The 27,122-nt window shown below is 36.2% G+C and overlaps 1 protein-coding gene across 5 annotated transcripts in view; it reads right to left on the reverse strand.

The window, feature by feature from the left end:
- Positions 1-27,122, reverse strand: part of SPATA6 (spermatogenesis associated 6) — a 158,457-nt gene that overhangs the window by 6,948 nt on the left and 124,387 nt on the right. For all 5 annotated transcript variants that reach the window (XM_032247523.1, XM_032247521.1, XM_032247520.1 and 2 more), the window contains one exon: positions 4,597-4,688. In XM_032247523.1, coding sequence (XP_032103414.1) covers positions 4,597-4,688 — 92 coding nt within the window. The remainder of the gene's footprint in view (positions 1-4,596; positions 4,689-27,122) is intronic.

Genomic DNA, 27,122 nt, shown 5'->3' on the forward strand with positions numbered 1-27,122 from the left:
AAATACTTAAATGTGAGACATGAAAGGATGAAATTATTAGCAAAAAATATTGGGGAAATGCTTTAGGATATTGATCTGGGCAAAGATTACTTGAGTAACATCTTAAAAGCATAGGCAACCAAAGCAAAAATAAACAAATGGAGTCACATCAAGCTAAACAGCTTCTGCACAGCCAAGGAAACAATCAACAAAGTAAAGAGATGTAATAAAGAATGGGAGACAATGTTTGCAAACAACTCATCTGACAAGGGATTAATAACCAGAATATATAAGAAACTCAGCAGCAAAAACCAAAACCAAACAAATAATCTGATTCCTGATTTTAAAATGAGCAAAAGATCTGAATAGATATTTCTGAAAAGAAGAAAGAAAGTGGTCAACAGATATATTTTTTAAATGCTCAACATCACTAATCAAATCAAAACCACAATAAGAAATCTCAACCCAGTTAAAATGGCTTTTATTTTAAAAAGACAAAAAAAATAATGCATGCTGGTGAGGATGTGGAGAAAGGGGAATGCTCATACACTGTTGGTGAGATTGTAAATAAGTATAGTCCACTATGAAAAACAGTATGAAGGTTTCTCAAAAAGAAAAAAAAAACACAAAACACTACATATAGAACTACCATATGATCCAGTAATCCTACTGCTGGGTATATAGCCAAAGGAAATAAAATCAGCATATCAAAGAGACATCAGCACTCCCATATTTATCACAGCATTATTCACAATAACAAAGATATGAAATCAACCTAAGTATCCATCAGTGGATGAAGGAGTAAAGCAAATGTGGGAAATGTACTCAATGGAATATTATACAGCTATTAAAAAAATCTATTCATTAGCAACAACATGGATGGAAACAGAGAACATCATGTTAAGTGAAATAAGCCAGGCACAGAAAGACAAATACTGCATGTTCTCACTCATCTGTGGCAGCTAAAAAAGTTGATCTCATGAAGGTTGAGAGTAGAATGATGGTTACCAGGGACTTGGAAGGGGAGGAGGGAATGGGGGTTTGGTCAATGAGCAGAAAAATACAGTTATCTCATGCCTGTAATCCCAGCACTTTGGGAGGCCGAGGCGGGTGGACCACGAGGTCAAGAGATTGAAACCATCCTGGCCAACATGGTGAAACCCCATCTCTGCTAAAAATACAAAAAATTAGCCGGACGTGGTGGCACATGCCTGTAATCCCAGCTACTTGGGAGGCTGAGACAGGAGAATCGCTTGAACCCAGGAGGCGGAGGTTGCAGTGAGCTGAGAATGCACCATTGCACTCCAGCCTGGGCAACAAGAGCGAAACTCCGTCTCAAAAAAAAGAAAAGAAAAGAAAAATACAGTTATAAAGAAGGGATAAGCTTTAGAGTTTGACAGCCCAGTAGGGTGACTATAGTTAACAATAATTTGTTGTATATTTCAAAATAGTTAGAAGAAAGACTTGGAATGTTCCCAATACAAAGAATTGATAAATGTTTGAGGTGATATCCCAATGACCATAATTTGATTTACTACACACTGTATGCATGCATCAAAATATCATATGTACCTTAGGTATATGTACAATTATTATGTATCAAAGTTTTTTAAAAAAATAAAGGGAAAATTTAAATTACTCAAACTGAAATTGTTATAATTTCATAATTGAAACATTTTTATTGAGCATATCCCTATTGTCAATATCCTTAAAATAATGCAAAAACAAATAGAAAACAGTTTTTATCAATACCTTTCTATAAAAGGACAATAGTGTTAAAAATTCTACATAACAGCCATAATAGAAGAGATCATATTCTAAACACAAATTTAAAATTATTTTTATCTTTATTTTTCTTCTTTTGTGGCCAATTCCCATTTATATGAAGCATCACTTCAGGCCTGGTCATTAAAATTTGGGCTAATGCTGAAATAGAATAGTGATGCGAGAAACACACAATGAGAGAATTTTAAATCCCTGAAAATGGAAGAAATTTTAAATGAATGTAGAAGGTACTAAATGGAAGAATAAGCATCCTCTATGGCCCTGGGAATTGGCAGGGCTATCATAGCAAATGTCTAAAATGTATTAGAAGCCACACAATATGAAAGCAAGAAGGAGGTCTTATGGGTTATAGATTCCTTCCCTACTCAGCTCCCCAAACCAAACGTCTTGGAAATAAGGAGTCATTTATTCAGTTCTTGATAAGAGATTTCTTTCAAATGAGTTTAAACTTAAGGTGATAGAAGACACAAGACAACTATCATAGATAAGCTGATACCTGGCAGATAACATAGGAAACTATATTATCCCACTATGCTCTTCCTGTAGAAAAACACTGAATATCTGCTAGACCCCATGGCTGAAAACCTCAATGTGTATACAGACTTTTAAAAAAAGTACTGAGTGCTGAGCATAATTTTTTTTGAGAAAAACACAAATTTTTTTTTTTTTTTTTTTTTGAGACGGAGTTTCGCTCTTGTTACCCAGGCTGGAGTGCAATGGCATGACCTCGGCTCATTGCAACTTCTGCCTCCTGGGTTCAAGCAATTCTCCTACCTCAGCCTCCTGAGTAGCTGGGACTACAGGTGCACACCACCATGCCCAGCTAATTTTTGTATTTTTAGTAGAGACGGGGTTTCACCTTGTTGACCAGGATGGTCTCGATCTCTTGACCTCATGATCCACCCACCTGGGCCTCCCAAAGTGCTGGGAATATAGGCGTGAGCCATCGCTCCCGGCCAAGAAATAATTTTGATCTCTTTATTAATGCTCTTTATTTGATAAGTCATTGTCAGACTTTAATTATTTAAACATGTTTTCCTTTAGCTTTGAATGTAGCTGCCTTGAAGCGTGCTGAATCTAACACCTAGACTTCCTCAGAGAATTTCCAGTAATTCATTTTTCATGTATATGGATCATACTTTCTTCTTTCTTTACATGTCTCAAAGTTTTTGTAGAAAATGATGTTTTAGATCTAGTTGAGACTGCAGCAACTCTGTATTCCTTTCAATTCTTTAATGATTTGCCTAAACTGATATTGTGAACTGTTTCCTTCATACTGTGCAGCTGCTTGTTTCTCTCATTTCTTTTTTTTTTTTAATTGTTGCTATTTTATTTTTATAGATTTAGGGGATGCAAGGGCAGTTTTGTTACATGGATATATTACATCATGGTGAACTGGGTTATTAGCTTTTAGTGTACTCATGGTTCAACAGTTAACCCTAATAAACAGGTATTTTTTTCAACCCTATCCTGCCTTTTAGAATCTCCACACCTTCCCACCTTTTAGAATCTCCAGTGTTTATTATGCCTTTCTCTATGTCCATGTGTACCCATTGTTTAGCTCCTATTTGCAATGAGAACATGTGGTACTTTACTTGGCTTCTTAGGGGCTACCACGGAGTCAGCATAGCTTAGTGACCAGCAAATGACTAGTCAGAGCCAGTAAGCCTAGAAGGCTTCCATATTTTGCCAATGGATCTATATGTGGCTTTGAGAATATAGTCAAAGTTTGTCTAGTGTACAAGTCTGCCCTGGATTTTACTTTCTGCCTTACGAGGCTTCACATTCAGTCATAAATTAGTAGCTCACTAAGGCCTTCACCAATATCTCTCAAGCATATGAACAGCCTTATGCATGAACATAATCTTCTACCCAACCAGGAACAAGTAGAATTTTATCAAGGCCAGCCAATTGTGGTCTTCTCTCAGGATCTTTACTGTCTGCTCCAACCAGTACTAAAACTTCAGGCTTCCCCTGCTTATTGCCAACAAACCATTACTGTTTCTGTTAATGGAATTTCCCATGCTCTGCTCTCCATATAGTTAGCTATTTTTGGGAGCAGAGCTGCCAGTATTTCAACATGAATTCCCTAGTATAACTTTTTTGCAATGGAGCTGAGAAGTGGTAGATGGGGATGGAATCTCCAGGATATAATGTCACAGACTCTAACTGTTCTTACTAAGATTCAGTAAATTTTTAAAGTTAATTTTTAAATTGATACACAACTGTACATATTCCTAAGGTACATATGATATTTTGATGCATGCATGCAACGTGTAATCAAATCATGATAATTGGGATATCACCTCAAACATTTATCAATTCTTCATATTGGGAACATTCCAAATCTTTCTTTTAGCTGTTTTGAAATATACAACAAATTATTGTTAACTATAGTCACCCTACCGGGCTATCAAACTCTAGAACTTATCCCTTCTTCATAACTGTATTTTTCCACTTATCAACCAACCTCTCTTCACCCCCATTGCCTTCTCCTCTTCCCAGTACCTGGTACCACCATTCTACTCTCCACCTCCATGAGATCAACTTTTTTAGCTGCCACAGATGAGTGAGAACACGTGATATTTGTGCCTGGCTTATTTCACTAAACATGATGTCCTCTAGTTCCATCCATGTTGTTGCTAATGAAAAGATTTCATTATTTTTTATAGCTGAATAATATTCCATTTCTTTGTTATTGTGAATTATGCTACAATAAATATGATATGCTAATTATCCTTTTGAGTTTAAATTTCCCACAAATTCAGCAGATTATAAAACAGTTATTTTTATAAGAACTATGAGAAAGATATACATATATATCATTCATACCTATACTCGGGGTCACTGTCATAGGCAGAGTCTCTGTATAAAAGACTTCTTTTCAGTTCCAGTTCATCATCTTTCTCTAGGTCTCTCTCATCCTGAAAAATGTTAAAGATTCCATTAATTCATTGTCTCATTGTCCCCAAAATAATGCTTAGGTTTCTTCAGAAAATGTTCTTCCCCTCCCCTTATAAATTCAATTTATAAGAAACTGAATTAAATGCTAGTGTTTCTTTGGGGGAAAAAAGTTTAAGTGAGGATTTACTATCCTTTTCAATAAACCTATATGGTTTTATTATAGTTTTTGCTAATATTGTTTATCAAAGACTAGGTAACCAGTGATAACTCTTGAATCCATAATAATGTAGGACTGAATCCTGTGTCAAGATATGTAAATTAATAATATACACTGTTATATGAACTCAAGAGATTATACCTGCATTCTGAGGAATAAGGATTTGAGAAAATTATCAGACTTATGGTTTATGATGAGTTTCAAATGTGGATCTCTTTGAGTTTATCCTACTTAAGAGTTTATTGAGCTCCTTAGATAACAATTTTCTTCAATTTGGCAAGGACCATTATTTTTCTAAATATTCTTTCTGTCCCTTCCTTTCCCCCTCTTTTTTTTGGAATTCTTATTACAGGTACGTTGGCATGCTTAATGGTATCCCACAAATCCATATGTGTTCATTATTTTTATTCTTTTTTCTTTCTGTTCCTCACATTTGCCATTTTGTTATTTTCTGTCTATTTTCTACTTCTCCATTGTTGCCTTCTTTTATTTTGGAAATTTTCCATTGTTCATTTTAATTCCCTAAACACTATATTTTTGAAATATTTTCTTAGTAGTTTACACAAGGATACAAGCATTTTAACATGCACCTATGACTTAGAAAGGAAATGACTTAGACTTATTAATCACAAGCCAAAATGCAGTAACAAGCCAGAAAAGGCAAAAATGAAAGGCAAGGTAATTTGAATGAAAGTGTATGGTTCCCCCAACCTTGTATGGGCAGCCTGTTCTTAATTTCTAACAGACACATACAAGGACATTACAAATAGTATTCTGAAGAGACAGCTTTGTTAACTATATCATTCACAGTTAAGTTCATATGTATGGTAATTTTATATAATTTAATATTGAATGCCTTTCTCAACTGCTAGCCAATATCGTTGTGTTCTTGTGTTCCTTAGTCAAACAAGAAGAGAAATAAACAGAATGACAAAAGGAACTAGTAAACACAAATAAGGATTAGTAAGGGGCTCATTCACTTTATGTAAGAAATCAGCTGAACACACACTGTGAAGAAAAATGCTGATGGCATGAAAATAGGAAGAGAGCATTACATAATAAATAATAGAGTTTGTTTAAAAATCACAGAAAATATGCATACAAATTTAGAATTGTTATAGTTATTCAGTTTTATCATTATGAAGTAATCTTTATTTCCATAACTGCTTTTTTTTCCCTTTAACTTTTTTGGTCTACTAGTCATATAGATATAACCACTTTCTTTTAGTTAGTGCTTTAATGGTATATATTTGTCCTTTTATTTTCAGCCATTTCTTATTATTAGATCTTTTTCTTGAATAGTATATTATTAGATGTTCCTTATTCTTAACCTATTCTGAGAAGTCAATGAAGTGGAACATTTAGTCTATTATCAAAGAAAATGTAATTGCCCGTAGTGAGTGTGAAAGACTTGGCAAAGAAAAGAAATAAACAGGATAGCTGTCTTAAAGGGAGTGAAAACACAACCACTAAAACTATTCCTGTAGAGTAGGGATATCATAGAGGGTAATTCAGACCTGAGAAACAAAAAGGAACAGATTATTTTAAAGTTTATTCCTTTCAAATGTTCAGACTATATTTTGTGACATTTTATATATATATATATACATATATTCTATACATGTACCCATCTTTTGTAAGAGTCCCTGTATAGAATATTTTTTCAAAGGGCAAGTTATTCAAAAACAAGGAGACTACAAGCATTACACCTTATTATAAGCTATTAACTATTTATTGGTCTTCTCTGATTTGTTGCATATCTTGTAATTTTGTGTTGAAATCTGGAAATTTTAAGTAATAGGATGTGACACATCTGGAATGACTATTTCCTTATTTACCTTCTGTCTGTTCTATCCACTGGTGAATGTGGGATACTGACATCTCTATTACATTGCATATCTATTTCTTCCTTCTATCAGTTTTGCTTATATTATTAGGATCTCTTTTAGGTGCATGTATATTAGTAATGGTCATATCTTCCTCATGGTTTGAACCTGTTGACATTATAAAATATTTTTATTTGTCTCTAGTAAGAAAAAATTCTCTTAAAGTCTATTTGTCCAATATTTGTTTAGCCACTGCAATTCTCTTATGCTGTTTGAATGGTATGTTTTTGATTTCTTTTACATTCAACTTATTTGTGCCTTTGAATGTAAAGTGCATCTCTTGTAGACAGAATATAGTTGAACCATGATTCTTATCCAGTCTCCAATATTCTACCTCCTAGTTGGAGTGTTTAATTTTTTTTTTTTTTTTTGTTAAGACAAAGTCTCACTCTGTCACCCAGGCTAAAGTACAGTGTCAAGATCTAGGCTCGTTGCAACCTCAGCCTCCCAATTTCAAGCAATTCCCCTGCCTCAGCCTCCCAAGTAGCTGGGACTACAGGCACATGCCACCATGCCCGGCTAATTTTTTGCATTTTTAGTAGAAATAGGGTTTCATTGTTTTAGCCAGGATGATCTTGATCTCCTGACCTCGTTATCTGCCTGCCTCAGCCTCTCAAAGTGCTGGCATTACAGGCGTGGGTCACCGTGCCCAGCCCTAATTTTTTAAATATCATGAATTACCTATGAGATAAGATTTACATTTGTCATTTTGCTATTTTCTATGTCTTTTTTCTTCTATTTCTCCATTGTTACCTTCTTTTGTGTTAGATATTTTTCAGTGCTCATTTTTAATTCCCTATACACGATATTTTTGAGACATTTTCTTAGTAGTTTCCACGAGGATAACATCTTAATACAGAAGAATCTAAGTTTAGATGATACCAACTTAATTTCAACAGGATATGGAAACTTTGCTCTTATGTATTTATAATCTCCCCCCTTTATTTAATTGCTATTTTTACACCAATTACATCTTTATATAATATGTTCCCACCAACATATATTTATAATTGTTTTGTGAGATCATCTTTTAAATCAGATAGAACTAAAGTGTTACTAGCAAAAACTGCATTTAGTCTATCTTTTATATTTACCTAGTTACCATTATCATTGCTCTTTATTTCTTCCTGTGAATCTGAGCTACTATCTAGTGTCCTTTCACTTCATTCTGAAGGACTCCTTTTAGTATTTCTTGTAGTGCAGATCTGCTAGTGATAAACCTGGTTTTATTTGAGAATGCCAATCTATCCTATATTTTTGAAAGACAGTTTTGCTGGATATTCATGGTTGACAGTTCTTTTCTTTTCAGTACACTGACTATGTCATCACACTGCCTTTTGGACTCCATAGTTTCTGATTTAAACCAGTTTAAAATCTTACTGAGGAACACATTAATGTGATGAATACCTTCTCTCTTGCTGCTTTTAAGATCTTCTTTTTTGTCTTTGGCTTTTTTAAAATCACTTTTTTCTAGATTTAGGGTCTAACTCTGTCACCCAACCTGAAATGCTGTGGTAAAATCATAGCTCACTGTAGCCTTGGACTCCTGGGCTCAATTGACTCTCCCACTTCAACCTTCTGAGTATTAGGGATTACGGGTACTTGCCATGATGCCTGGCCTAACTTCGGCTTCATTCTTATGGTTTATGATGAATCTCAAATGTGGATTTCTTTGAGATTTTCCTACTTAAGAGTTTGTTGAGCTCCTTAGATAATATTTTTCTTCAATTTGGGAAGGACCACTATTTCTCCAAATACTCCTTCTGTCCCTTTCTTTCCCCGTCTTTTTCTGGAATTCTTATTACAGGTATGCTGGCATGCCTATTGGTATATTCCACAAATTGTATGTGTTCATTATTTTAATTCTTTTTTCTTTCTGTTCTTCACACTGAATTACCTTACTTGACTTGTCTTCAAGTCCAATTGTATTTTCTTCTGCCTGCTCAAATGTGCTAATGAGTCCTCCTAATACATTTTTCATTTCTGGAGTTTTTCACTTCAAAACATTTTCATTTCTGAATAAGGTACTTGTCAACTTGAGAATTTTTATTTGGTTATTTAAAAAATAGTTTATAACTTTTGACTGAAATGTTATATTTTATGAGACATAATTCTAACAGTTTATTTCTTCAGAAATGCTTTCTTTTGGTTCCTTGAATAAATACATTTAACATAACTGATTTACAGTCTTTGTCTTTTTTTTTTTTTTTTTTTTTGAGACGGAGTTTCGCTCTTGTTACCCAGGCTGGAGTGCAATGGCGTGATCTCGGCTCACCGCAACCTCCGCCTCCTGGGTTCAGGCAATTCTCCTGCCTCAGCCTCCTGAGTAGCTGGGATTACAGGCACGCGCCACCATGCCCAGCTAATTTTTTGTAGTTTTAGTAGAGACGGGGTTTCACCATGTTGACCAGGATGGTCTCGATCTCTTGACCTCGTGATCCACCCGCCTCGGCCTCCCAAAGTGCTGGGATTACAGGCTTGAGCCACCGCGCCTGGCCAGTCTTTGTCTATTGAGTCCAAAGTGTAGGATCCTCAAGGACAGTTTCTAGTCATTGCTTTTTTATCCATTTCCACTGTTCATTGTTGTTTATTCTAGTTCTTAGTTTCATAATTTTCTTAGTTCTGCAAAGTCAATATTCTTTTTTGGGGGTGATCACTCATATCTCTGTTAGCTGAGTCATCAAGTAATGATTGGACAGACATTTCTATAAATCCTTAGAACCATCAAGTCTCCCTGTGTTTGCTGAGTGGCTCTGTATATTGGGAGTACACTTTTAACAATTAGCCTAACCCTTAACTTCCTGTTTATGTACAGCCTTAAGATAGGTTGGAATCGAAAGCTTAGGGCCTTCTTGTCTTTTCTAATCAAGTACATAGCCCTGGACATATGCACAGTCCTACAAATATGAGTGGTCTTCTAAAATCCCAGGAATATGTGGTAGCTTTTCAAAGCTTTATTGGTCTATTGTTTAATTTAACTGCTATCCACCATTTCTGTTTGCAATGAGGTTAAACAATCTCCCCTCCCCTCCCCTCCCCTCCATTCTCTTCCCTCCCCTCCCCTCCCCTTCTTCCTTCCTGATGGAGTCTGGCTCTGTTGCCATGCTGGAGTGCAGTGGTGTGATTGATCTAAGCTCACTGCAATCTCCACGTCCCAGGTTTGAGCAATTTCCCCTGCCTCAGACTCCCGAATAGTTGGGACTACAGGCATGCACCAAGCCCGGCTAATGTTCTGTATTTTAGTAGAGACAGAGTTTCACCATGTTGGCCAGATGGTCTCTATCTCTTGACCTGCCTAATTCGGACTCCCAAAGTGCTGGGATTACAGGCGTGAGCCACTGCACTTGGCCAATTGTTTCTTTTAAAAATGACCTCCATGGCAAAAATTTCGCACTGGGACAGCTCTCACTCAAAGTGGGGTCTTCCAGGCAATCTCCGGACAGGTTAAATGGTGGCAATTCTCTGGGAATGGTCTTTGAAGAAACCCTAACTTTATTCTACCTCTGACAGTGCCTGCCAAAATTTTGGGTTTCACTGAGAATGTGCCATGTTTTTTTATCAAGCCTACTGTGCAGCTAGAGAGCACGAGATGGGACTAGGTCATGTTAAAATGCCACAAAATTTACTGTCCCTACCAATATTCAGCTGTTTTTCATGCTGAAGCACTTGCTTGAGTTTCTAGAGATAAAGCCTACAAACCTGTGACAGCCCCCTAGGACTGTGGACCCAAGGAGTTTTTTACTCTCATGCTGTATTAGTCAGGATTCTCTGGAGAAAACAGAACCAACAGGAAGCATGGGTGTATATAGTTCGAAGACATCGATACTTCATTTTTCAACAATGAACAGAATAATTAGGCAGAAGATCAACAAGTAAGTGGAAGACCTAAACAACAATATAAATCAACTAGACCTAACAACATCTATAGACCATTCCACCAACAATAGCAAAATACATATTCTTTTCAAGTGCATATGAAAAATTCTCCAGGAGAGACCATATGTTAGGCTATAAAACAAGTTTTAAAAAATTTAAAAGAACTGCAATCATATAAAATATGTTACCTGGCCACAATAAAATGAAATTAGAGAATAAAAGCAGAAGAAAGTTTGGGTAATTAATAAATATGTAGAAATCAAATGATACACTACTAAATGACAAATAGGTCAAATAAAACATCACAAGGACACTGGAAAATACTTCACAAGAAATTTAAATTAAAACAAAACATATAAAACTTGATAATGAAAATGAGGTAGTGCGTCTAGAAAAACATGGCTGTAAACACCTACATGAAAAAAAGATCTCAAATCAATAACCCAAAACTTTCACTTCAAAAATTAGAAAAAGAACATAAAACCAAATCCAAAACAAGTAAAATACAAACATTAGAATGGAAATAAATGAAATAAAGAACAGAAAACTGGATAAAACCAATGAAAACCAAAATTACTTCTCTGAAATCATAAAATATTTGGTAATATTTTAGTAAGACCAACAAGGCTGTAATTACTAAAATTAGGAATGAAAAATGGGACATTACTAGAGGTCTTACAGAAATAAAAGGATAATAAAGAAAACATGGAATACTTGTAAACCAAAATAATTACAGCAGTATCTACAATTGTATCTATAATGAAAAGAACAAATTACTAGAAAGATAAAAGCTGTTTAAACAGCTTTTAAAGGAAGACAGGAAATCTGAATACACCTATAACAAAGAAAGAAACTGAATTAGTATTCAAAAAAACTTAACACAAAGAGCTCAGAACCAAATGGTTTCATTATGATATATTCAGCCAGTACTTAAGAATGAACACCAAATCTTTACAGCTTCTTTCCAAAAATTTAAGAGGAAGAAGCACTCGCCAACTCATTCTATAAAGTCATTATTCCTTTGATACCAAAAGCAAAAATACAAAGATAACACAAGAAAAAAACCTGAATACCAATAAATTTCATGAATATGAATGCAAAATTTCTCACTAAAATACCAGCAAGCAAAATCAAGCAAGACATAAAAAGGATTATACAACATATCCAAGTGAGAATTATCCAAACAATGCAAGGTTGACTCACATGCAAGGTTGACCCATAGGAAATTCAATCAACGTAATAAATCATATTAATAGAATAAAGGACAAAATGATAGATCATCTCAATAGATTTAGGGAAAACATTTGACAAATACCAACAACACTCAACAAACTAGGAGTAAAAGGGAGCTTCCTCAAGATAATTAATGCTATCTATAAAAAACATACAGCTAATATCATACTTATTTGTAAAGGAGTGAAATCTTTCCCTTAAGGTCAGGAATAAAACAAGGATGGCCATTCTCCCCACTTCTATTCAATACTATATTGGAAGTACTATCCAGGACAATTATCCAAGAATATGACATAAAAGAAATCAAGATCAGAAAGGAAATCAAAATATTTCTACTTGCAGATGATTCTGTATTTAAAATATTCCACACACACACACACACACAAAAAAAAAAAAAAAATAACTATTAGAGCTAATAAGTTCAGCAAGACTGCAGGATATAAGATTAACATATGAAAATGGATTGTATTCCTAAACAGTATCAAATCAATAAACAATCTGAAAATAAAATTAAAGAAACAACATCATGTACAATAGCATCAAAAATAACAAAATACTTAGGAGTAAACTTGATTCGAAAAGCTTAAAATGAACACTGAACTACAAAACATATTTAAATAAATAAAAGATGACCTAAATAAATTTTTAAAGCCCCATCTTCACAGATCAAAACTTATTTAAACAATTATTATTAAGAAAGCAATATTTTCCAAAATGATCTAGAGAGCCAACACAATTCCTATACAATTCCAGCTGCAGTTTTCTGGCAAAAATTGGAAAGTTTATCCTAAAATTCATACAGAAATGCAAAGGACCTAGGATAGTTGTTTTTGAAAAAGAAGAAAAGTTGGAAGACTAACAATTGCTGACATCAAAATTTACTACAAAAGCTATTACAGGTATTGATCGACTTACGACCTATGCAACTTACGACCATTCGACTTTACGACCACAATCGCTAGCCACGACTGCTCCGCGTCTGGCAGCGCAAACGTTGCCCAGCTGGGTGTACGACAGTGTGGACCAGCTTCCGGCAGCACTACCATCTCTGCGTGCATGTAGCCTACTCAACTTATGACCAAATCGTGTTACGACTGGTCTGTCGGAACCAAACGTGGTCATAAGTCGAGCACTAGCTGTATAATCAAAATAGTATGATAATAGGAAAAGGATATATTGATGAATGAAATAGAACTGAGAATCCAGAAATAAACCCATACATTTATAGTCAACTGATTTTTTTATAATGATGCCAAGAGAACTGAATAGGGGAGTAATCTTTTTTTTTTTTTTATTTTTTACTTTTTGTTTAACTTTTAAAATTATACTTGAAGTTCTGGGGTACATGTGCAGATTGTGCAGGACTATTACATAGGTGGTTTGCTGCATCCATCCCCCCATCATCTACATTAGGTATTTCTCCTAATGTTACCCTTCCCCAATCTCCCCACCCCCTGCTATCCCTCCCCTATCTCCCACACCGGCCAACAGGCCCCGGTGTGTGATGTTTCTCTCCCTGTGTCCATGTGTTTTTATTGTTCAACACCCACTTATGACTGAGAACATGCAGTGTTTGGTTTTCTGTTCTTGTGTCAGTTTACTGAGAATGATGGTTTCCAGCTTCATGCATGTCCCTGCAAAGAACATGAACTCATCCTTTTTTATGGCTACAAAGTATTCCATGGTGTATATGTGCCACATTTTCTTTATCCAGTGTATCACTGATGGGCATTTGGGTTGGTTCCAAGTCTTTGCTATTGTAAAAAGTGCTGCAATGAACATACGTGTGCATGTGTCTTTATAAGAGAACAATTTATAATCCTTTGGGTGTACACCCAGTAATGGGATTGCTGAGTCAAACGGTATTCCTATTTCTAGATCCTTGAAGAATTGCCACACTGACTTCCACAATGGCTGAACTAATTTACACTCCCGCCAACAGGATAAAAGTGTTCCTACTTCTCCACATTCTCTCCAGCATCTGTTGTGTCCTGATTTTTTAATGATCACCATTCTAACTGGAGTGAGATAGTATCTCAATGTGGTTTTGATTTGCATTTCTCTAATGACCAGTGATGATGAAATTTTTTTCATATGTTTATTGGCTGCATAAATGTCTTTTTTTGAAAAGTGTCTGTTCATATACCTTGCCTACTTTTTGATGGCGTTGTTTTTTTCTTGTAAATTTAAGTTCTTTGTAGACTCTGGATATTAGCCCTTGGTCAGATGGGCAGACTGCAAAAATTTTTTCCCATTCTGTTGGTTTACAGTTCGCTTTTTTTTTTTTTTTTGAGATGGAGTCTCACTCTGTCACCCAGGCTGGAATGCAATGGTGCAATCTCAACTCACTGCAACCTCCGCCTGCCGGGTTCAAGCGAGTCTTCTGCGTCAGCTTCCTGAGTAGCTGGGACTATAGGTGCGTACCACCACACCCGGCTGATTTTTGTATTTTTAGTAGATATGTTTCACCATATTGGCCAGGCTGGTCTCAAACTCCTGACCTTGTGATCCGCCTGCCTCAGCCTCCCAAAGTGCTGGGATTACAGGTGTGAGCCACCACACCTGGCCAAGAGTTATCTTTTTTAAAATGGTGCAAGGACAACCAGATTTCCATATGAAAAATAATTAATTTGGACCCCTTATCTCACACAAAATACAAAAATCAAGTCAAAATTGATAAATGAACTAAATGTAAAGGCCAATATTGTAAAACTATTAGAAAACACAGGCATAAATTTTCATGTCCTTAAACTAAGCAACAACTTCTGAGTTTTCCAAAGCAAAAGCAACCAAAGAAAACATAGAAAAGTTGAATTTCATCAAAATTAAAAAAACTTTTATGCTTCAAAGCACAGTATTAGGAAGGCAGAAGACAACCTGCAAATGGAAGACTATATTTGCAAACCCTATTATCTAAGAAGGGACTTGTACCAAGAATATATAAAGAGCTCTCAAAATCCAGTATGACAGACAACTGTAAGTGGCTAGTGAGTGCCTGTCTCATGGAAAGCATTCAAAATAGCAAAGAAATACTAACGCTTCAAGTAGATTGTCTAAGAGAACATAATGAAATTCACCAGAGAAGCCATGGTAATCATGGAAAGAAGACAGTGAAGTCAGGTAGCCCTGCAGGCAGGACCCCGCAGAAGTGGGAAAGGTTCCCTAATGCAGGGAAGGGATTGGTAAGTAAGAGATCCTTGGTATTCCACCCCTCCATCACAGAACTTTGTAATGCTAGTCAATGCAGAGCCCTGTTGGTCCTGCACCCCTACTCTAACAGTGCGCTGCCTGGAGATTGTGTACAGGCACTGCTCAAGCCCATGTGGAATCCCACAGGCTTGTGATCCCTGAGTATCCTGGTGCCAACTGCTGTGTCCCACCAAGGAGGAAGGCCAGGCACTTTCACATGTCCCAAAGACAGACACCACAGTCATAGTATGGAGAAGAGGGTAAACTATGCACTGTACAACTTCCCACTTCTACTGCTCCCTGCAGAAAAAGGCACCCCTGCCTCAGTGTCATGCTCCCAGTGCAGCCAACCTTCTCCACCTGTGGGCTAACACTGCAGCGCAGCATTTCTCTGAGAACCCGGTCCCCAGAGGCTAATGGGTCCTTTGTCTCCTACAACAGTCACCACCACTGCCCAAATAGTCTCAAAGGGACAAATCTAAGAGTTCTTGGCCTTAAAGAAGTGGTAGAAAAAGAGATGGGGTAGAAAGTTTATCCAAAGGGATAATAACAGAGAACTTTCAAAATCCAGATAAAGATATTGGTATTCAAGTACAAAAGGATTATAGAACACCAAGCAGATTTAACCCAAATAAGACTACCTCAAGACATTTTACAATCCAATTCCCAAAGGCCAAGGATAAAGAAAAGATCCAAAAAGCAGCACAAGAAAAACAGGTAACACACAAATGAGCTCCAAAACATCTGGCAGCAAGATGACTTCTCCGTGGAAATCTTACAGGCCAGGAGAAAGTAGCAGCATATATTATAAGTGGAAACTTTTATTGTAGAATAGTATATCTGGCAAAAAGATCTTTCAAACATTAAGGAGAAATAAACACTTTCCCAGGCAAACATGAGCTGAGGGACTTCATCAACAGCAGACCTGTCCTATGAGAAATGCGAAAGAGAGCTCTTCAGTATGAAAGAAAAGGATGTTAATGAGTAGTAACAAATCATCTGAAGGTATGAAACTCATTGGTAATAGTAAGCACAAAGAAAAACACAGTATTATAACACTATGGTATATAAACTACTCATATATTCAGTAGAAATACTAAAAGATGAACCTATCAGAAATAATAAAACAACAACTTTTCAAAACATAGACAGTAAAGTAAAATACAAATAAAAACAACAAAAAGTTAAAAAGCATGGAGATAAAATTAAAGTGTAGAGTTTTTATTCATTTTCTCTTTGCTGGTTTGTTTATGCAATCAGTGTTAAGTTGTCATTACTTTAAAACAAAGAGTTATGACATATTTGTAAGCCTCATGTTAACTTCAAATCTAAAAACATACAACATAACACAAAAAATAAAGAGCAAGACATTAAAACACCCATCAGAGAAAATCTCTTTCACTAACAGGAAGACAGGAAGAAAAGAAGATAAGACCACAAAACAACTGGGAAACAAACAACAAAAATGGCTGAAAAAACCTTTACTTATCAATAACAACATTGAATGAAAATAGACTGACTTGTCCACTCAAAAGACATGGAGTGGTTAAATAAATTACAAAAAAATACCCAACAATTTGTTGCCTACAAGAAACACACTATACTCATAAGGACACAAGTAGACTGAAAATAAAGGAATGGGAAAAGATTTCATGCAAATAGAAATCAAAAAAGAGCAAAAGTAGCTATACTTACATCAGACAAAATAAATTTCAAGACAAAAATTATGAAAAGAGACAAATTCACTATATAATGATAAGACAATCTATTCGGTAAGAGGATATAACAATTATAAATACGTATCACCCAACATTGGAGCACCCAGATATATAAAGGAAATATTATTATAGCTAAAGAAATAGATCCCAATACAGTAATAGATAGAGACTTCAGCATTCCACTTTCAGTACTGGACAGATATCCAGACATAAAATCATCAAAGAAATATCAGACTTAATCTGCACTATAGATTAAATAAACCTAATAGATATTACAGAACAGTTCATCTAAGGGCTGCAGAATACAGATTCTTCTCCTCAGCACATGGATCATTCTCAAGGGTAAACCATTATGTCAGGCCACAAAATAAGTCTTAAATTGAAATTATATCATATGTCTTCTCGGACCACAATGAAACAACACTGGAAACCAGTTAACAAGAGAAAGTTTGGAAACCATACAAACAGATGGAAATTAAACAATATGCTCCTGGATAACCAGTGGATCAATAAATATATTAAGAAAAAAAAATTTTTAATTCTTAAACTAAATGGAAATACAACATGCCAAAACCTATAGGATACAGCAAAAGCAATACTAAGAGGAAAGCTTATCGCAGTAAGTGCCTACATTTAAAAAGATGACAAGTAGGTGGGGAAAAAAAGACAAAATACTTCAAATGAACAACCTAATCATGCATCATAAAGAACTAGACAGGCAAGAGTAAATCAAAGCCAAAATTAGTAGAAGAAAGAAATACTATAAATAAATAAGTAAAGTTGAATTGAATAAAAGAAAAAACAAAAAAATGAAAAGTTAACTTTTTGAAAAGATAAACAAAATAGACAAATCTTTAGCCACACCAAGAAAAAAAAAGAGAGCAGACCCAAATAAATAAAAACAGAGATGAAACAGAAGGCATTGCAACAGATATGGCAGAATTTCGAAGGAGCATTAGAGGCTACCATGAGCAACTGTATTCCATAAATTAGAAAACCTAGAAAAAATGTACGAATTTCAAAACACATACAACTTACCAAGATTGAATCATGAGGAAATTCAAAACTTGAACAGATTCATATAAAATAAGATCAAAACTGTAATAAAAATGTCTCCTACCAAAGAACAGCCCAAGGCCCTATGGATTCACTAAATAATTTTACCAAACGTTTATTTTTATTACTTTACTATTATTTTGAGCTGGGATCTCACTCTGTTGCCCAGGCTGGAGGACAGTGGTGTGATCATGGCTCACTACAGACTTGAACGCCTGGCCTCATGTGCTTCTCCCATCTCAGCCTCCCAAATAGCTAGGACCACAAATGTATGCCACCACATCTGTCTACTTCATTATTATTATCATTATTTGTAGAGACAAAGTCTCACCATGTTGCCCAAACTGGTCTCAAACTCCTGGGCTTAAGAGATCCTCCTGCCTTGGCCTCCCAAAGAGCTGGGATTACAGGGATAAGCCATCATCTACAACCCAAACATTTGAAGTAGAACTAATACCAATCCTACATAAACTATTCCAAAAAATAGAGGAGGAGGGAGTATTTCCAACTCATTCTATGGTACAATATTACCCTGATACCAAAACTGGACAATGACACATCAAAGAAAGAATACTACTACAGGCCAATAACCCTGATGAATATCAATATTAAAACTCTCAAGAAAATATTAGCAAACCAAATCTGACAATACATTAGAAAGATCATTTATCATGACCAAGTGAGATTTATTTCAGGGGTGCAAGGATGGTTCAACATATGCAAATCAATCAATGTGAAACATCATGTCAACAAAATGATGGATAAAAACCATGTAATCATTTCAATTAATACTAAAAAAGCATGTTATAAAATTCAGCATCCCTTCATAATAAAAACCCTCAAAAAAACTGAGTATGTAAGGAACATACCTCACACAATAGAAACCATATACAAAAGACCCACAGCTATTATCATACTGAGTGAGGAATGACTGAAAGTCCTTCCTCTAAGATCTGTAACACAACAAGGATGCTCACTTTCACCACTGTTATTCAGTGTAGCACTGGAAGTTCTACCTAGAACAACTAGACCAGAAAGAAATAAAGGGCATCCAACTTTATTGGAAAAGAAGTCAATTTATCTTTCCTTGCAGATAACATAATTTTATATTGGGAAAAACCTAAAGACTTCACCAAAAAACATAACTGATACAGCAAACATGGAAACTTTTTCTCCCTAGTTCACGAGCTCCCCAGCACCCTACCACCCCATTCCCACCCAATCCCACCCTTCTTCATGACCAAAAACATCAAATCAGTAAGGATTGAAAATATCAAATCAGAGGGTTTCTTGCCTGGCCAGCCTCTTTCACACTATGTTCCTGAATCAACCAACTGAAGGATCCACATCCTCTGAGTTGATGAACTCATCATCCTTGGTCACCCATGAGTTCTTCCTCTTCCTCTTTGGTCTTGGAATGTCTAGATTTCCTTCCTCAATGGTAAGGGTAGAAATCTACTTGTTGTGGGTAGTGTTGAACTATTCAAGTTATCAAGTTTAGTTTCCTCCTCTGGAAGCCCCAGTAAGTCCTTGAGTTCATCATCCTCTTCACACATCTTCTCAACTCCTTTCACAGCTGATGGCAATGCCTGAGGCTTCTCATACACAGGGCGTATGCCCTTGTGGATGCATCAAATGAGACCCTGGAATCGTAAGCCCTTGAGTTCATCATCCTCTTTACTCATCTTCTCAACTCCTTTCACAGCCCATGCCAATATCTGAGGTTTCTCATGCAGAGTGTATACTCTTGTGGATACATCAAATGAGACACTGGAATCCGTGGAAATTTGCTGAGGCTTGTGAGGTTCCAAATGAATGTGACCCAAGAAGGTGCCGTATGTACTATTGAGATCTATCAGGAAAACCCTCCTCAGATGCTTGTGGTAGAAACAAGTGCAGCATGGACTGCGAGCAAGACTGGTGGTCAATGGTAAAGTCACACAAATCAGGGTTTTTCCTGAGTAAGTCATACTTCTTTTCAACAATAATTAGTTTCTCAGTTAGTTTGTCTCGTTTGACAACATCCAGATGTAAACAAAGAGAGGGCCTACCTGCCCAGGTCAGGCAGTGGAGCAGCAGGAGGCTAGAACCAGAATTCGTGGCTGCTGCCATCTTGCATTTCCCCCTCCCATTTAGTGGGCCCAAAGCAAAAAATTAAAAACAATAATAATAATAAAAAATGTACAAAACTTAGTTATATTTCTATAAACCAATAAACTTCAGAGAACCAAATTAAGAATTCAATCCCATTTTCAATAGTCACACACACAAAATTATACCTAAGAATACATTTAACTAAGGAGGTAAAAGAATTCTACAAGGAGAACTAAAAACACTGTTAAAAGAAATTGTAACTGACACAAATAAAAAAAATCCCATGCTCATGATATGTTAGGATCAGTAACATTAAAATGACCATAATACCCAAAGCAATCTACAGATTCAGTACAATTCCTATCAAATTACCAATGTTGTTTCTCAAAGAATTAGGAAAAATAAAGTTGATATGAAACCAAAAAAAGCCTGAATAGCTAAAGCAATCCTAGGAAAAAACAAATCTAGAGGCAACACATTATATGACTTTAACTTATATTACAAAACTATAGTAACTAAAAGAGCATGGCACTAGAACAAAAAGAGACACATAATCAATGGAACAAAATAGATAACCCAGAAATAAAGCCACACACCCACAATTAACTTATACAATGTTGACAAAAACAAACAAGGGGGAAAGGAATGCTTACTCAATGATAGCACTGGGAAAATTAGCTATCCATAGGCAGAATTAAACTTGAACCCTTATCTCTCACCATATATAAAAATTAACTCAAGATATAATAAAGACTTAAATGTAATGACTGAAAGTATTAAAAACCTGGAAGAAAACCTAGGAAAAACTCTACTGAATAAACAGAAATAGAAAAATAGGACTTAAACTAAAAAGATTAGAAGTACAACAAAATATATAATCAACATAGTAAACAGACAACTTACATAGTAGGGGAAAATATTTGAAAATTATGCCTTTGACAAAGGACTAACATCCAGAATCCACAAATGACTCAAACAACTCCAACACGTACTGAAAAAAAGAAAACCCAATTAAAAAAAACAAAACAAACAAACAAAAACAGGTGAAAGGGATGGCTGGCAAGATGGTTTAATAGGAACAGCTCCAGTGCACAGCTCCCAGCAAGAGTGACATAGAAGGTAGGTGATCTCCACATTTCAAACTGAGGTGATTCCCAGGCAAGCAGGACCTGGAGTGGACTTCCAACAAATTTCAGCAGACCTGCAGCAGAGAGGCCTGACTGTTAGAAGGAAAACTAACAAACAGAAAGGAATGGTTTCAACATTAATAGAAAAAACAATCACTCAGAGACCCCATCTAGAGGTCACCAACTTCAAAGATCAAAGGTAGATAAATCCAGGAAAATGGGAAGTAACTAGTGCAAAAAGGCTGAAAATCTGAAAAACCAGAATGTCTCTTCTCCTCCAAGGGATCACAACTGCTCACCAGCAAGCGAACAAAACTGGACAGAGAATGAGTTTGATGAACTGACAGAAGCAGACTTCAGAAGGTAGGTAATAACAAACTTCTCCAAGCTAAAAAAGCATGTTCTAACCCAATGCAAGAAAGCTAAGAACCTTGAAAATGGTTAGAAAAAATGCTGACTATATTAACCAGTGCAGAGAAGATCATAAACAACCTGACAGAGCTGAAAAACACAGCATGAGAACTTTGTGAAGCAAACACAAGTTTCAATAGCTGAATCGAATAAGCAGGAGAAAGGATATCAGAGATTGAAGATCAATTCAATAAAATAAAACAAGAAGACAAGATTAGAGAAAAAAGAGTAAAAAGAAATGAACAAAGCCTCCAAGAAATATGGGATTATGTGAAAAGACCAAATCTACATTTGATAGGTGTATCTGAAAGTGATGGGGAGAATGAAACCAAGCTGGAAAACACTCTACAGGGTATTATCCAGGAGAACTTCGCCCATCTAGCAAGACAGGCCAACATTCAAATTCAGGAAATAGAGAGAAGACCACAAGATATTTCTCAAGAAAAGCAACCCCAAGACACATAATTGTCAGATTCACCAGGGTTGAAATGAAGGAAAAAATGCTAAGGGCAGCCAGGGAGAAAGATCTGATTACCCACAAAGGAAACCCCATCACACTCACAGTGGATCTCTTGGCAGAAACCCTATAAGCCAGAAGAGAGTGGGGGAAAATATTCAACATCCTTAAAGAAAAGAATTTTCAACCCAGAATTTTATACTCTGCCAAACTAAGCTTTGTAAGCACAGGAGAAATAAAATCTTTTATGAACAAGCAACTGCTGAGAGATTTTGTCACCACCAGGCCTGCCTTACAAGAGCTCCTGAAGGAAGCACTAAACATGGAGAGGAACAACCAGTACCAGCCACTCCAAAAACATACCAAATTGTAAAGACCATCGACACAATTAAGAAACTGCATCAACTAATGGGTAAAACAACCAGCTAGCATCATAATGGCAGGATCAGACTTACTTATAACAATATTAACCTTAAATGTAAATGGGCTAAATGGCCCAATTAAAATACACAGACTGGCAAACGGGATACAGAGTCAAGACCCAATGGTGTGCCATATTCGGGAGACCTATCTCATGTGGAAAAACACACATAGGCTCAAAATAAAAGGATGGAAGAAGATTAATCAAGCAAATGGAAAGAAAAAAAAGGCAGAGGATGCAATCCTTGTCTCTAATAAAACAGATTTTAAACAACAGAGATCAAAAGAGACAAAGAAGGGTATTAGATAATGGTAAGGGGAGCAATGCAACAAGAAGAGCAAACTATCCTAAATATATATGCACCCAATACAGGACCACCCAGATTCAAAGAGCAAGTTCTTAAAGACCTATAAAGAGACTTAGACTCCCATACAATAACAGTGGGAGACTTTAACACCCCACTGTCAATATTAGACAGATCAATGAGACAGAAAATTAGCAAAAATAACAGTACTTGAACTCAGATCTGGACCAAGCGGACCTAACAGACATCTACAGCACTCTCCACCCCAAATCCACAGAATATACATTCTTCTTAGCACCACATTGCACTTATTCTAAAATTGACCACATAATTGGAAGTAAAACACTCCTCAGCAAATGCCAAAGTATGGAAATCATTACCAACAGTCTCTCAGACCACAGTGCAATCAAATTAGAACTCAGGATTAAGAAACTCACTCAAAACCACACAGCTACATGGAAACGGAAAAACCTGCTCCTCAATGATGACTGGATAAATAACAAAATGAAGGCAGAAGTAAACTGTTCTTTGAAACCAATGAAAATGAAGACACAACGTAACAATCTCTGGGACACACTTAAAGCAGTGCGTAGAGGGAAATTTATGGCACTGAATGCCCACAAAAGAAAGGAGGAAAGATCCAAAATTGAGATTAAAAGAACTAGAGGACAAAGATCAAACAAATTAAAAAGGTAGCAGAAGACAAGAAATAACTCAGTTCAGAGCAAAACTGAAGGAGATACAGACACAAAAAACTCTTGAAAAAAATAAATCCAGAAGCTGTTTTTTTGAAATAATCAACAAAAATAGACTGCTAAGAAGAAACAAGAGAAGAATCAAATAGATGCAATAAAAAAAGTTAACAGGGATATCACCACCAATCCCACAGAAATACAAACTACTACCAGAGAATACAATAAACATCTCAATTCAAATAAACCAGAAAATCTAGATGAAATGGATACATTCCTAGACATTTACGCCCTCCAAAGAATAAACCAGGAAGAAATCGAATCCCTGAGTAAGACCAATAACAAGGTCTGAAATTGAGGCAGCAATTAATAGCCGACCAACCAAAAACAGTCCAGGACCAGATGGGTTCACAACCAAATTCTACCAGAGGTACAAAGAGGAGCTTGTACTATACCTTCTGAAACTATTCCAAACAATAGGAAAAGAGGGAATCCTCCCTAACTCATTTTATGAGACAAACATTATCTTGATACCAACACCTGGAAGAGACACAATTGAAAAAGAAAATTTCAGGCCAATATCCCTCATGAACATTGATGTGAAAATCATCAATAAAATACCAGCTAACCAAACTGAACAGCACAACTAAAAGCTTATCCATCACGATCAAGTTGGCTTCATCCCTGGGATGCAAGGCTGGTTCGACATATGCAAATCTATAAACATAGTCCATCACATAAACAGAACCAAAGACCAAAACAATAGGATTACCTCAACAGATGCAGAGAAACCCTTTGACAAAATTCAACAGCCTTTTTGCTAAAAGCTCTCAATAAACTAAGTATCGATGGAACATATCTCAAAATAATACAAGCTATTTATGACAAAACCACAGCCAATACCATATTGAATGGGAAAAACTGGAAGCATTCCCTTTGAAATCTGGCACTAGACAAGGATGGCCTCTCTCATCACTCCTATTCAACATAGTATTGAAAGGTCTGGCCAGGGCAATCAGGTAAGAAAAAGAAATAAAGGGTATTCAATTAGGAAAAGAGGAAGTCAAATTGTCTCTATTTGTAGATGACATGATTGTATATTTAGAAGACTCCAACGTCTCAGCCCAAAATCTCCATAAGCTAATAAGCAACTTCAACAAAGCCTCAGGATACAAAATCAATGTGCAAAAATCACAAGCATTCCTATACACCAGTAACAGATAGAGAGCCAAATCATGAGTGAACTCCCATTCACAATTGCTACAAAGAAAATAAAATACTTAGGAATACAATTAACAAGGGATGTGAAGGATCTCTTCATGGAGAACTACAAACCACTGCTCAAGGAAATAAGAGAGGACACAGATGGAAAAACATTCCATGCTCATGGTTGGAAGAACCAATATCATGAAAATGGCCATACTGTCCAAAGTAATTTATAGATTCAATGCTATCCCCATCAAGCTACCATTGACTTTCTTCACAGAATTGGAAACAACCACCTTAAATTTCATATGGAACCAAAAAAGGGCCCACATAGCCAAGACAATCCTAAGCAAAAAAATAAAAAATAAAAAAAAAATAAAACTGTGGATGTATCACGCTACGTGACTTTAAGCTATACTACAAGGCTACAGTAATCAAAACAACATGGTACTGCTACCAATACAGACATTTAGACCCATGGAACACAACAGAGGTCTCAGAATTATCACCACACATCTACAACCAACTGATCTTTGACAAACCTGACCAAAAACAAGCAATGGGGAAAGGATTTCCTATTTAATAAATGCTAGCCATATGCAGAAAGCTGAAACTGGATCCCTTCCTTACACCTTACATAAAAATTAACTCCAGATGAATTAAAGATTTAAACATATGACCCAACATCATAAAAACCCTACAAGAAAACCTAGGCAATACCATTCAGGACATAGGCATGGGCAAGGACTTCATGACTAAGCCACCAAACACAATGGCAACAAAAGTCAAAATAGACAAATGGGATCTAATTAAGCTAAAGAGCTTCTGTATAGCAAAAGAAACTAGAGTGCACAGACAACCAACAGAATAGGAAAACATTTTTACAAGCTACCTAACTGACAAGGGGCTAATATCCAGAATCTACAAAGAACTTAAACAAACTTACAAGAAAAAAACAAACAACCCTATCTAAAAGTGGGTGAAGGATATGAACAGACACTTCTCAAAAGAATACATTTATGCAGACAACAAACATATGAAAAAATGCTCATCACTGGTCATTAGAGAAATGTAAAACAAAACCACAATGAGATACCATCTCATGCCAGTTAAAATGGTGATCATTGAAAAAAAAAAATCAGAGACAACAGACGCTGGAGAGAACGTGGAAATATAGGAATGCTTTTACGCTGTTGGTGGGAGTGTAAATTAGTTCAACCACTGTGGAAGACAGTGTGGCAATTCCTCAAGAATCTAGAACTAGAACTACCATTTGACCCACCAATCACTTACTGGGTATATACCAAAGGATTTAAATAATGCTATAATAAAGACACATGCACATGTATGATTATTGAGGTAGTGTTCACAATAGCAAAGACTTGGAACCAACCCAAATGCCCATCAATCACAGACTGAATAAAGAAAATGTGGCATATATACACCATGGAATACTATGCACCCATAAAAAAGGATGACTTCATGTCATTTGCAGGGACATGGATGAAGCTGGGAAACCATCATTCTCAGCAAACTGACACAAGAACAGAAAACCAAACACTGCATGGTATCACTCATAAGTGGATGCTCAACAATGAGAACACTTGGACACAGGGAGGGGAACATCACACACTGGGCATGTCAGTGGCTGAGGGGCTAGGAGAGGAATAGCAGGGCAGTGGGGGACTAGGGAAGGGATAGCATTAGAAGAAGTACCTAATGTAAATGATGGGGTGGGGTGGACACAGTAAACCACCATGGCACGTGTATACCTATGTAACAAACCTGCACATTCTGCATTAAAGTATAATAATAACAAATAAAAAGTAAAAGAGCCTGTATCTTGGGCTCTTATAAACAAACAAACAAAAAGAGTATAGAATGTGTCTATACCCATTCAAGTAATACAAACACACACACACACACACACACACACACGGAAGAGATCTCAGCAGACATTCCTCAAAAGAAGAGACCTGAACAGACATTCCTCAAAAGAAAAAATACAAGTGGCCAACAAACACATGAAAAGATGCTCAATATCACTAATCATCAGATAAATGCAAATTAAAATCACAATGGGATACCGTCTCACAGGGACCAGAATGGCTACTACTAAAAAGTCAAAAAACAACAGAGATTGGCGTGAAGGTGGAGAAACGGGACCACTTATACAGTATTCTTGGAAATGTAAATTAATTCAATTTCTATGGAAAACAGTATGGTGACATGTCAAATAACTAAAAACAGAAGTACAATTTGACTCAATAATCCCACTAGTTGGTATTTACCCAAAGGAAAAAAAATAATTACATTAAAAGACACCTGCACTCATTTATTCATTACAGCACTGTTGACAATAACCAAGTCATGGAACTTGAGCAATGAAAATGTGAGATACACACACACACGCATGCGTGTGCGCGTGCACAAACACACACACACACCATGAAACACTATACAGCCATACAAAGAATAAAATCATGTCCTTTGCAGTAACACAGATAGAGCTGGAGGCCAGTATCCTAAATGAACTAACTCAGAAAGAAAATCAAATACTGCATGTT

This window comes from Sapajus apella, unplaced genomic scaffold (assembly GCF_009761245.1).
Source record: "Sapajus apella isolate SASKATOON/1434 unplaced genomic scaffold, GSC_monkey_1.0 scaffold62, whole genome shotgun sequence".
NCBI classification, from domain to species: domain Eukaryota; kingdom Metazoa; phylum Chordata; class Mammalia; order Primates; family Cebidae; genus Sapajus; species Sapajus apella.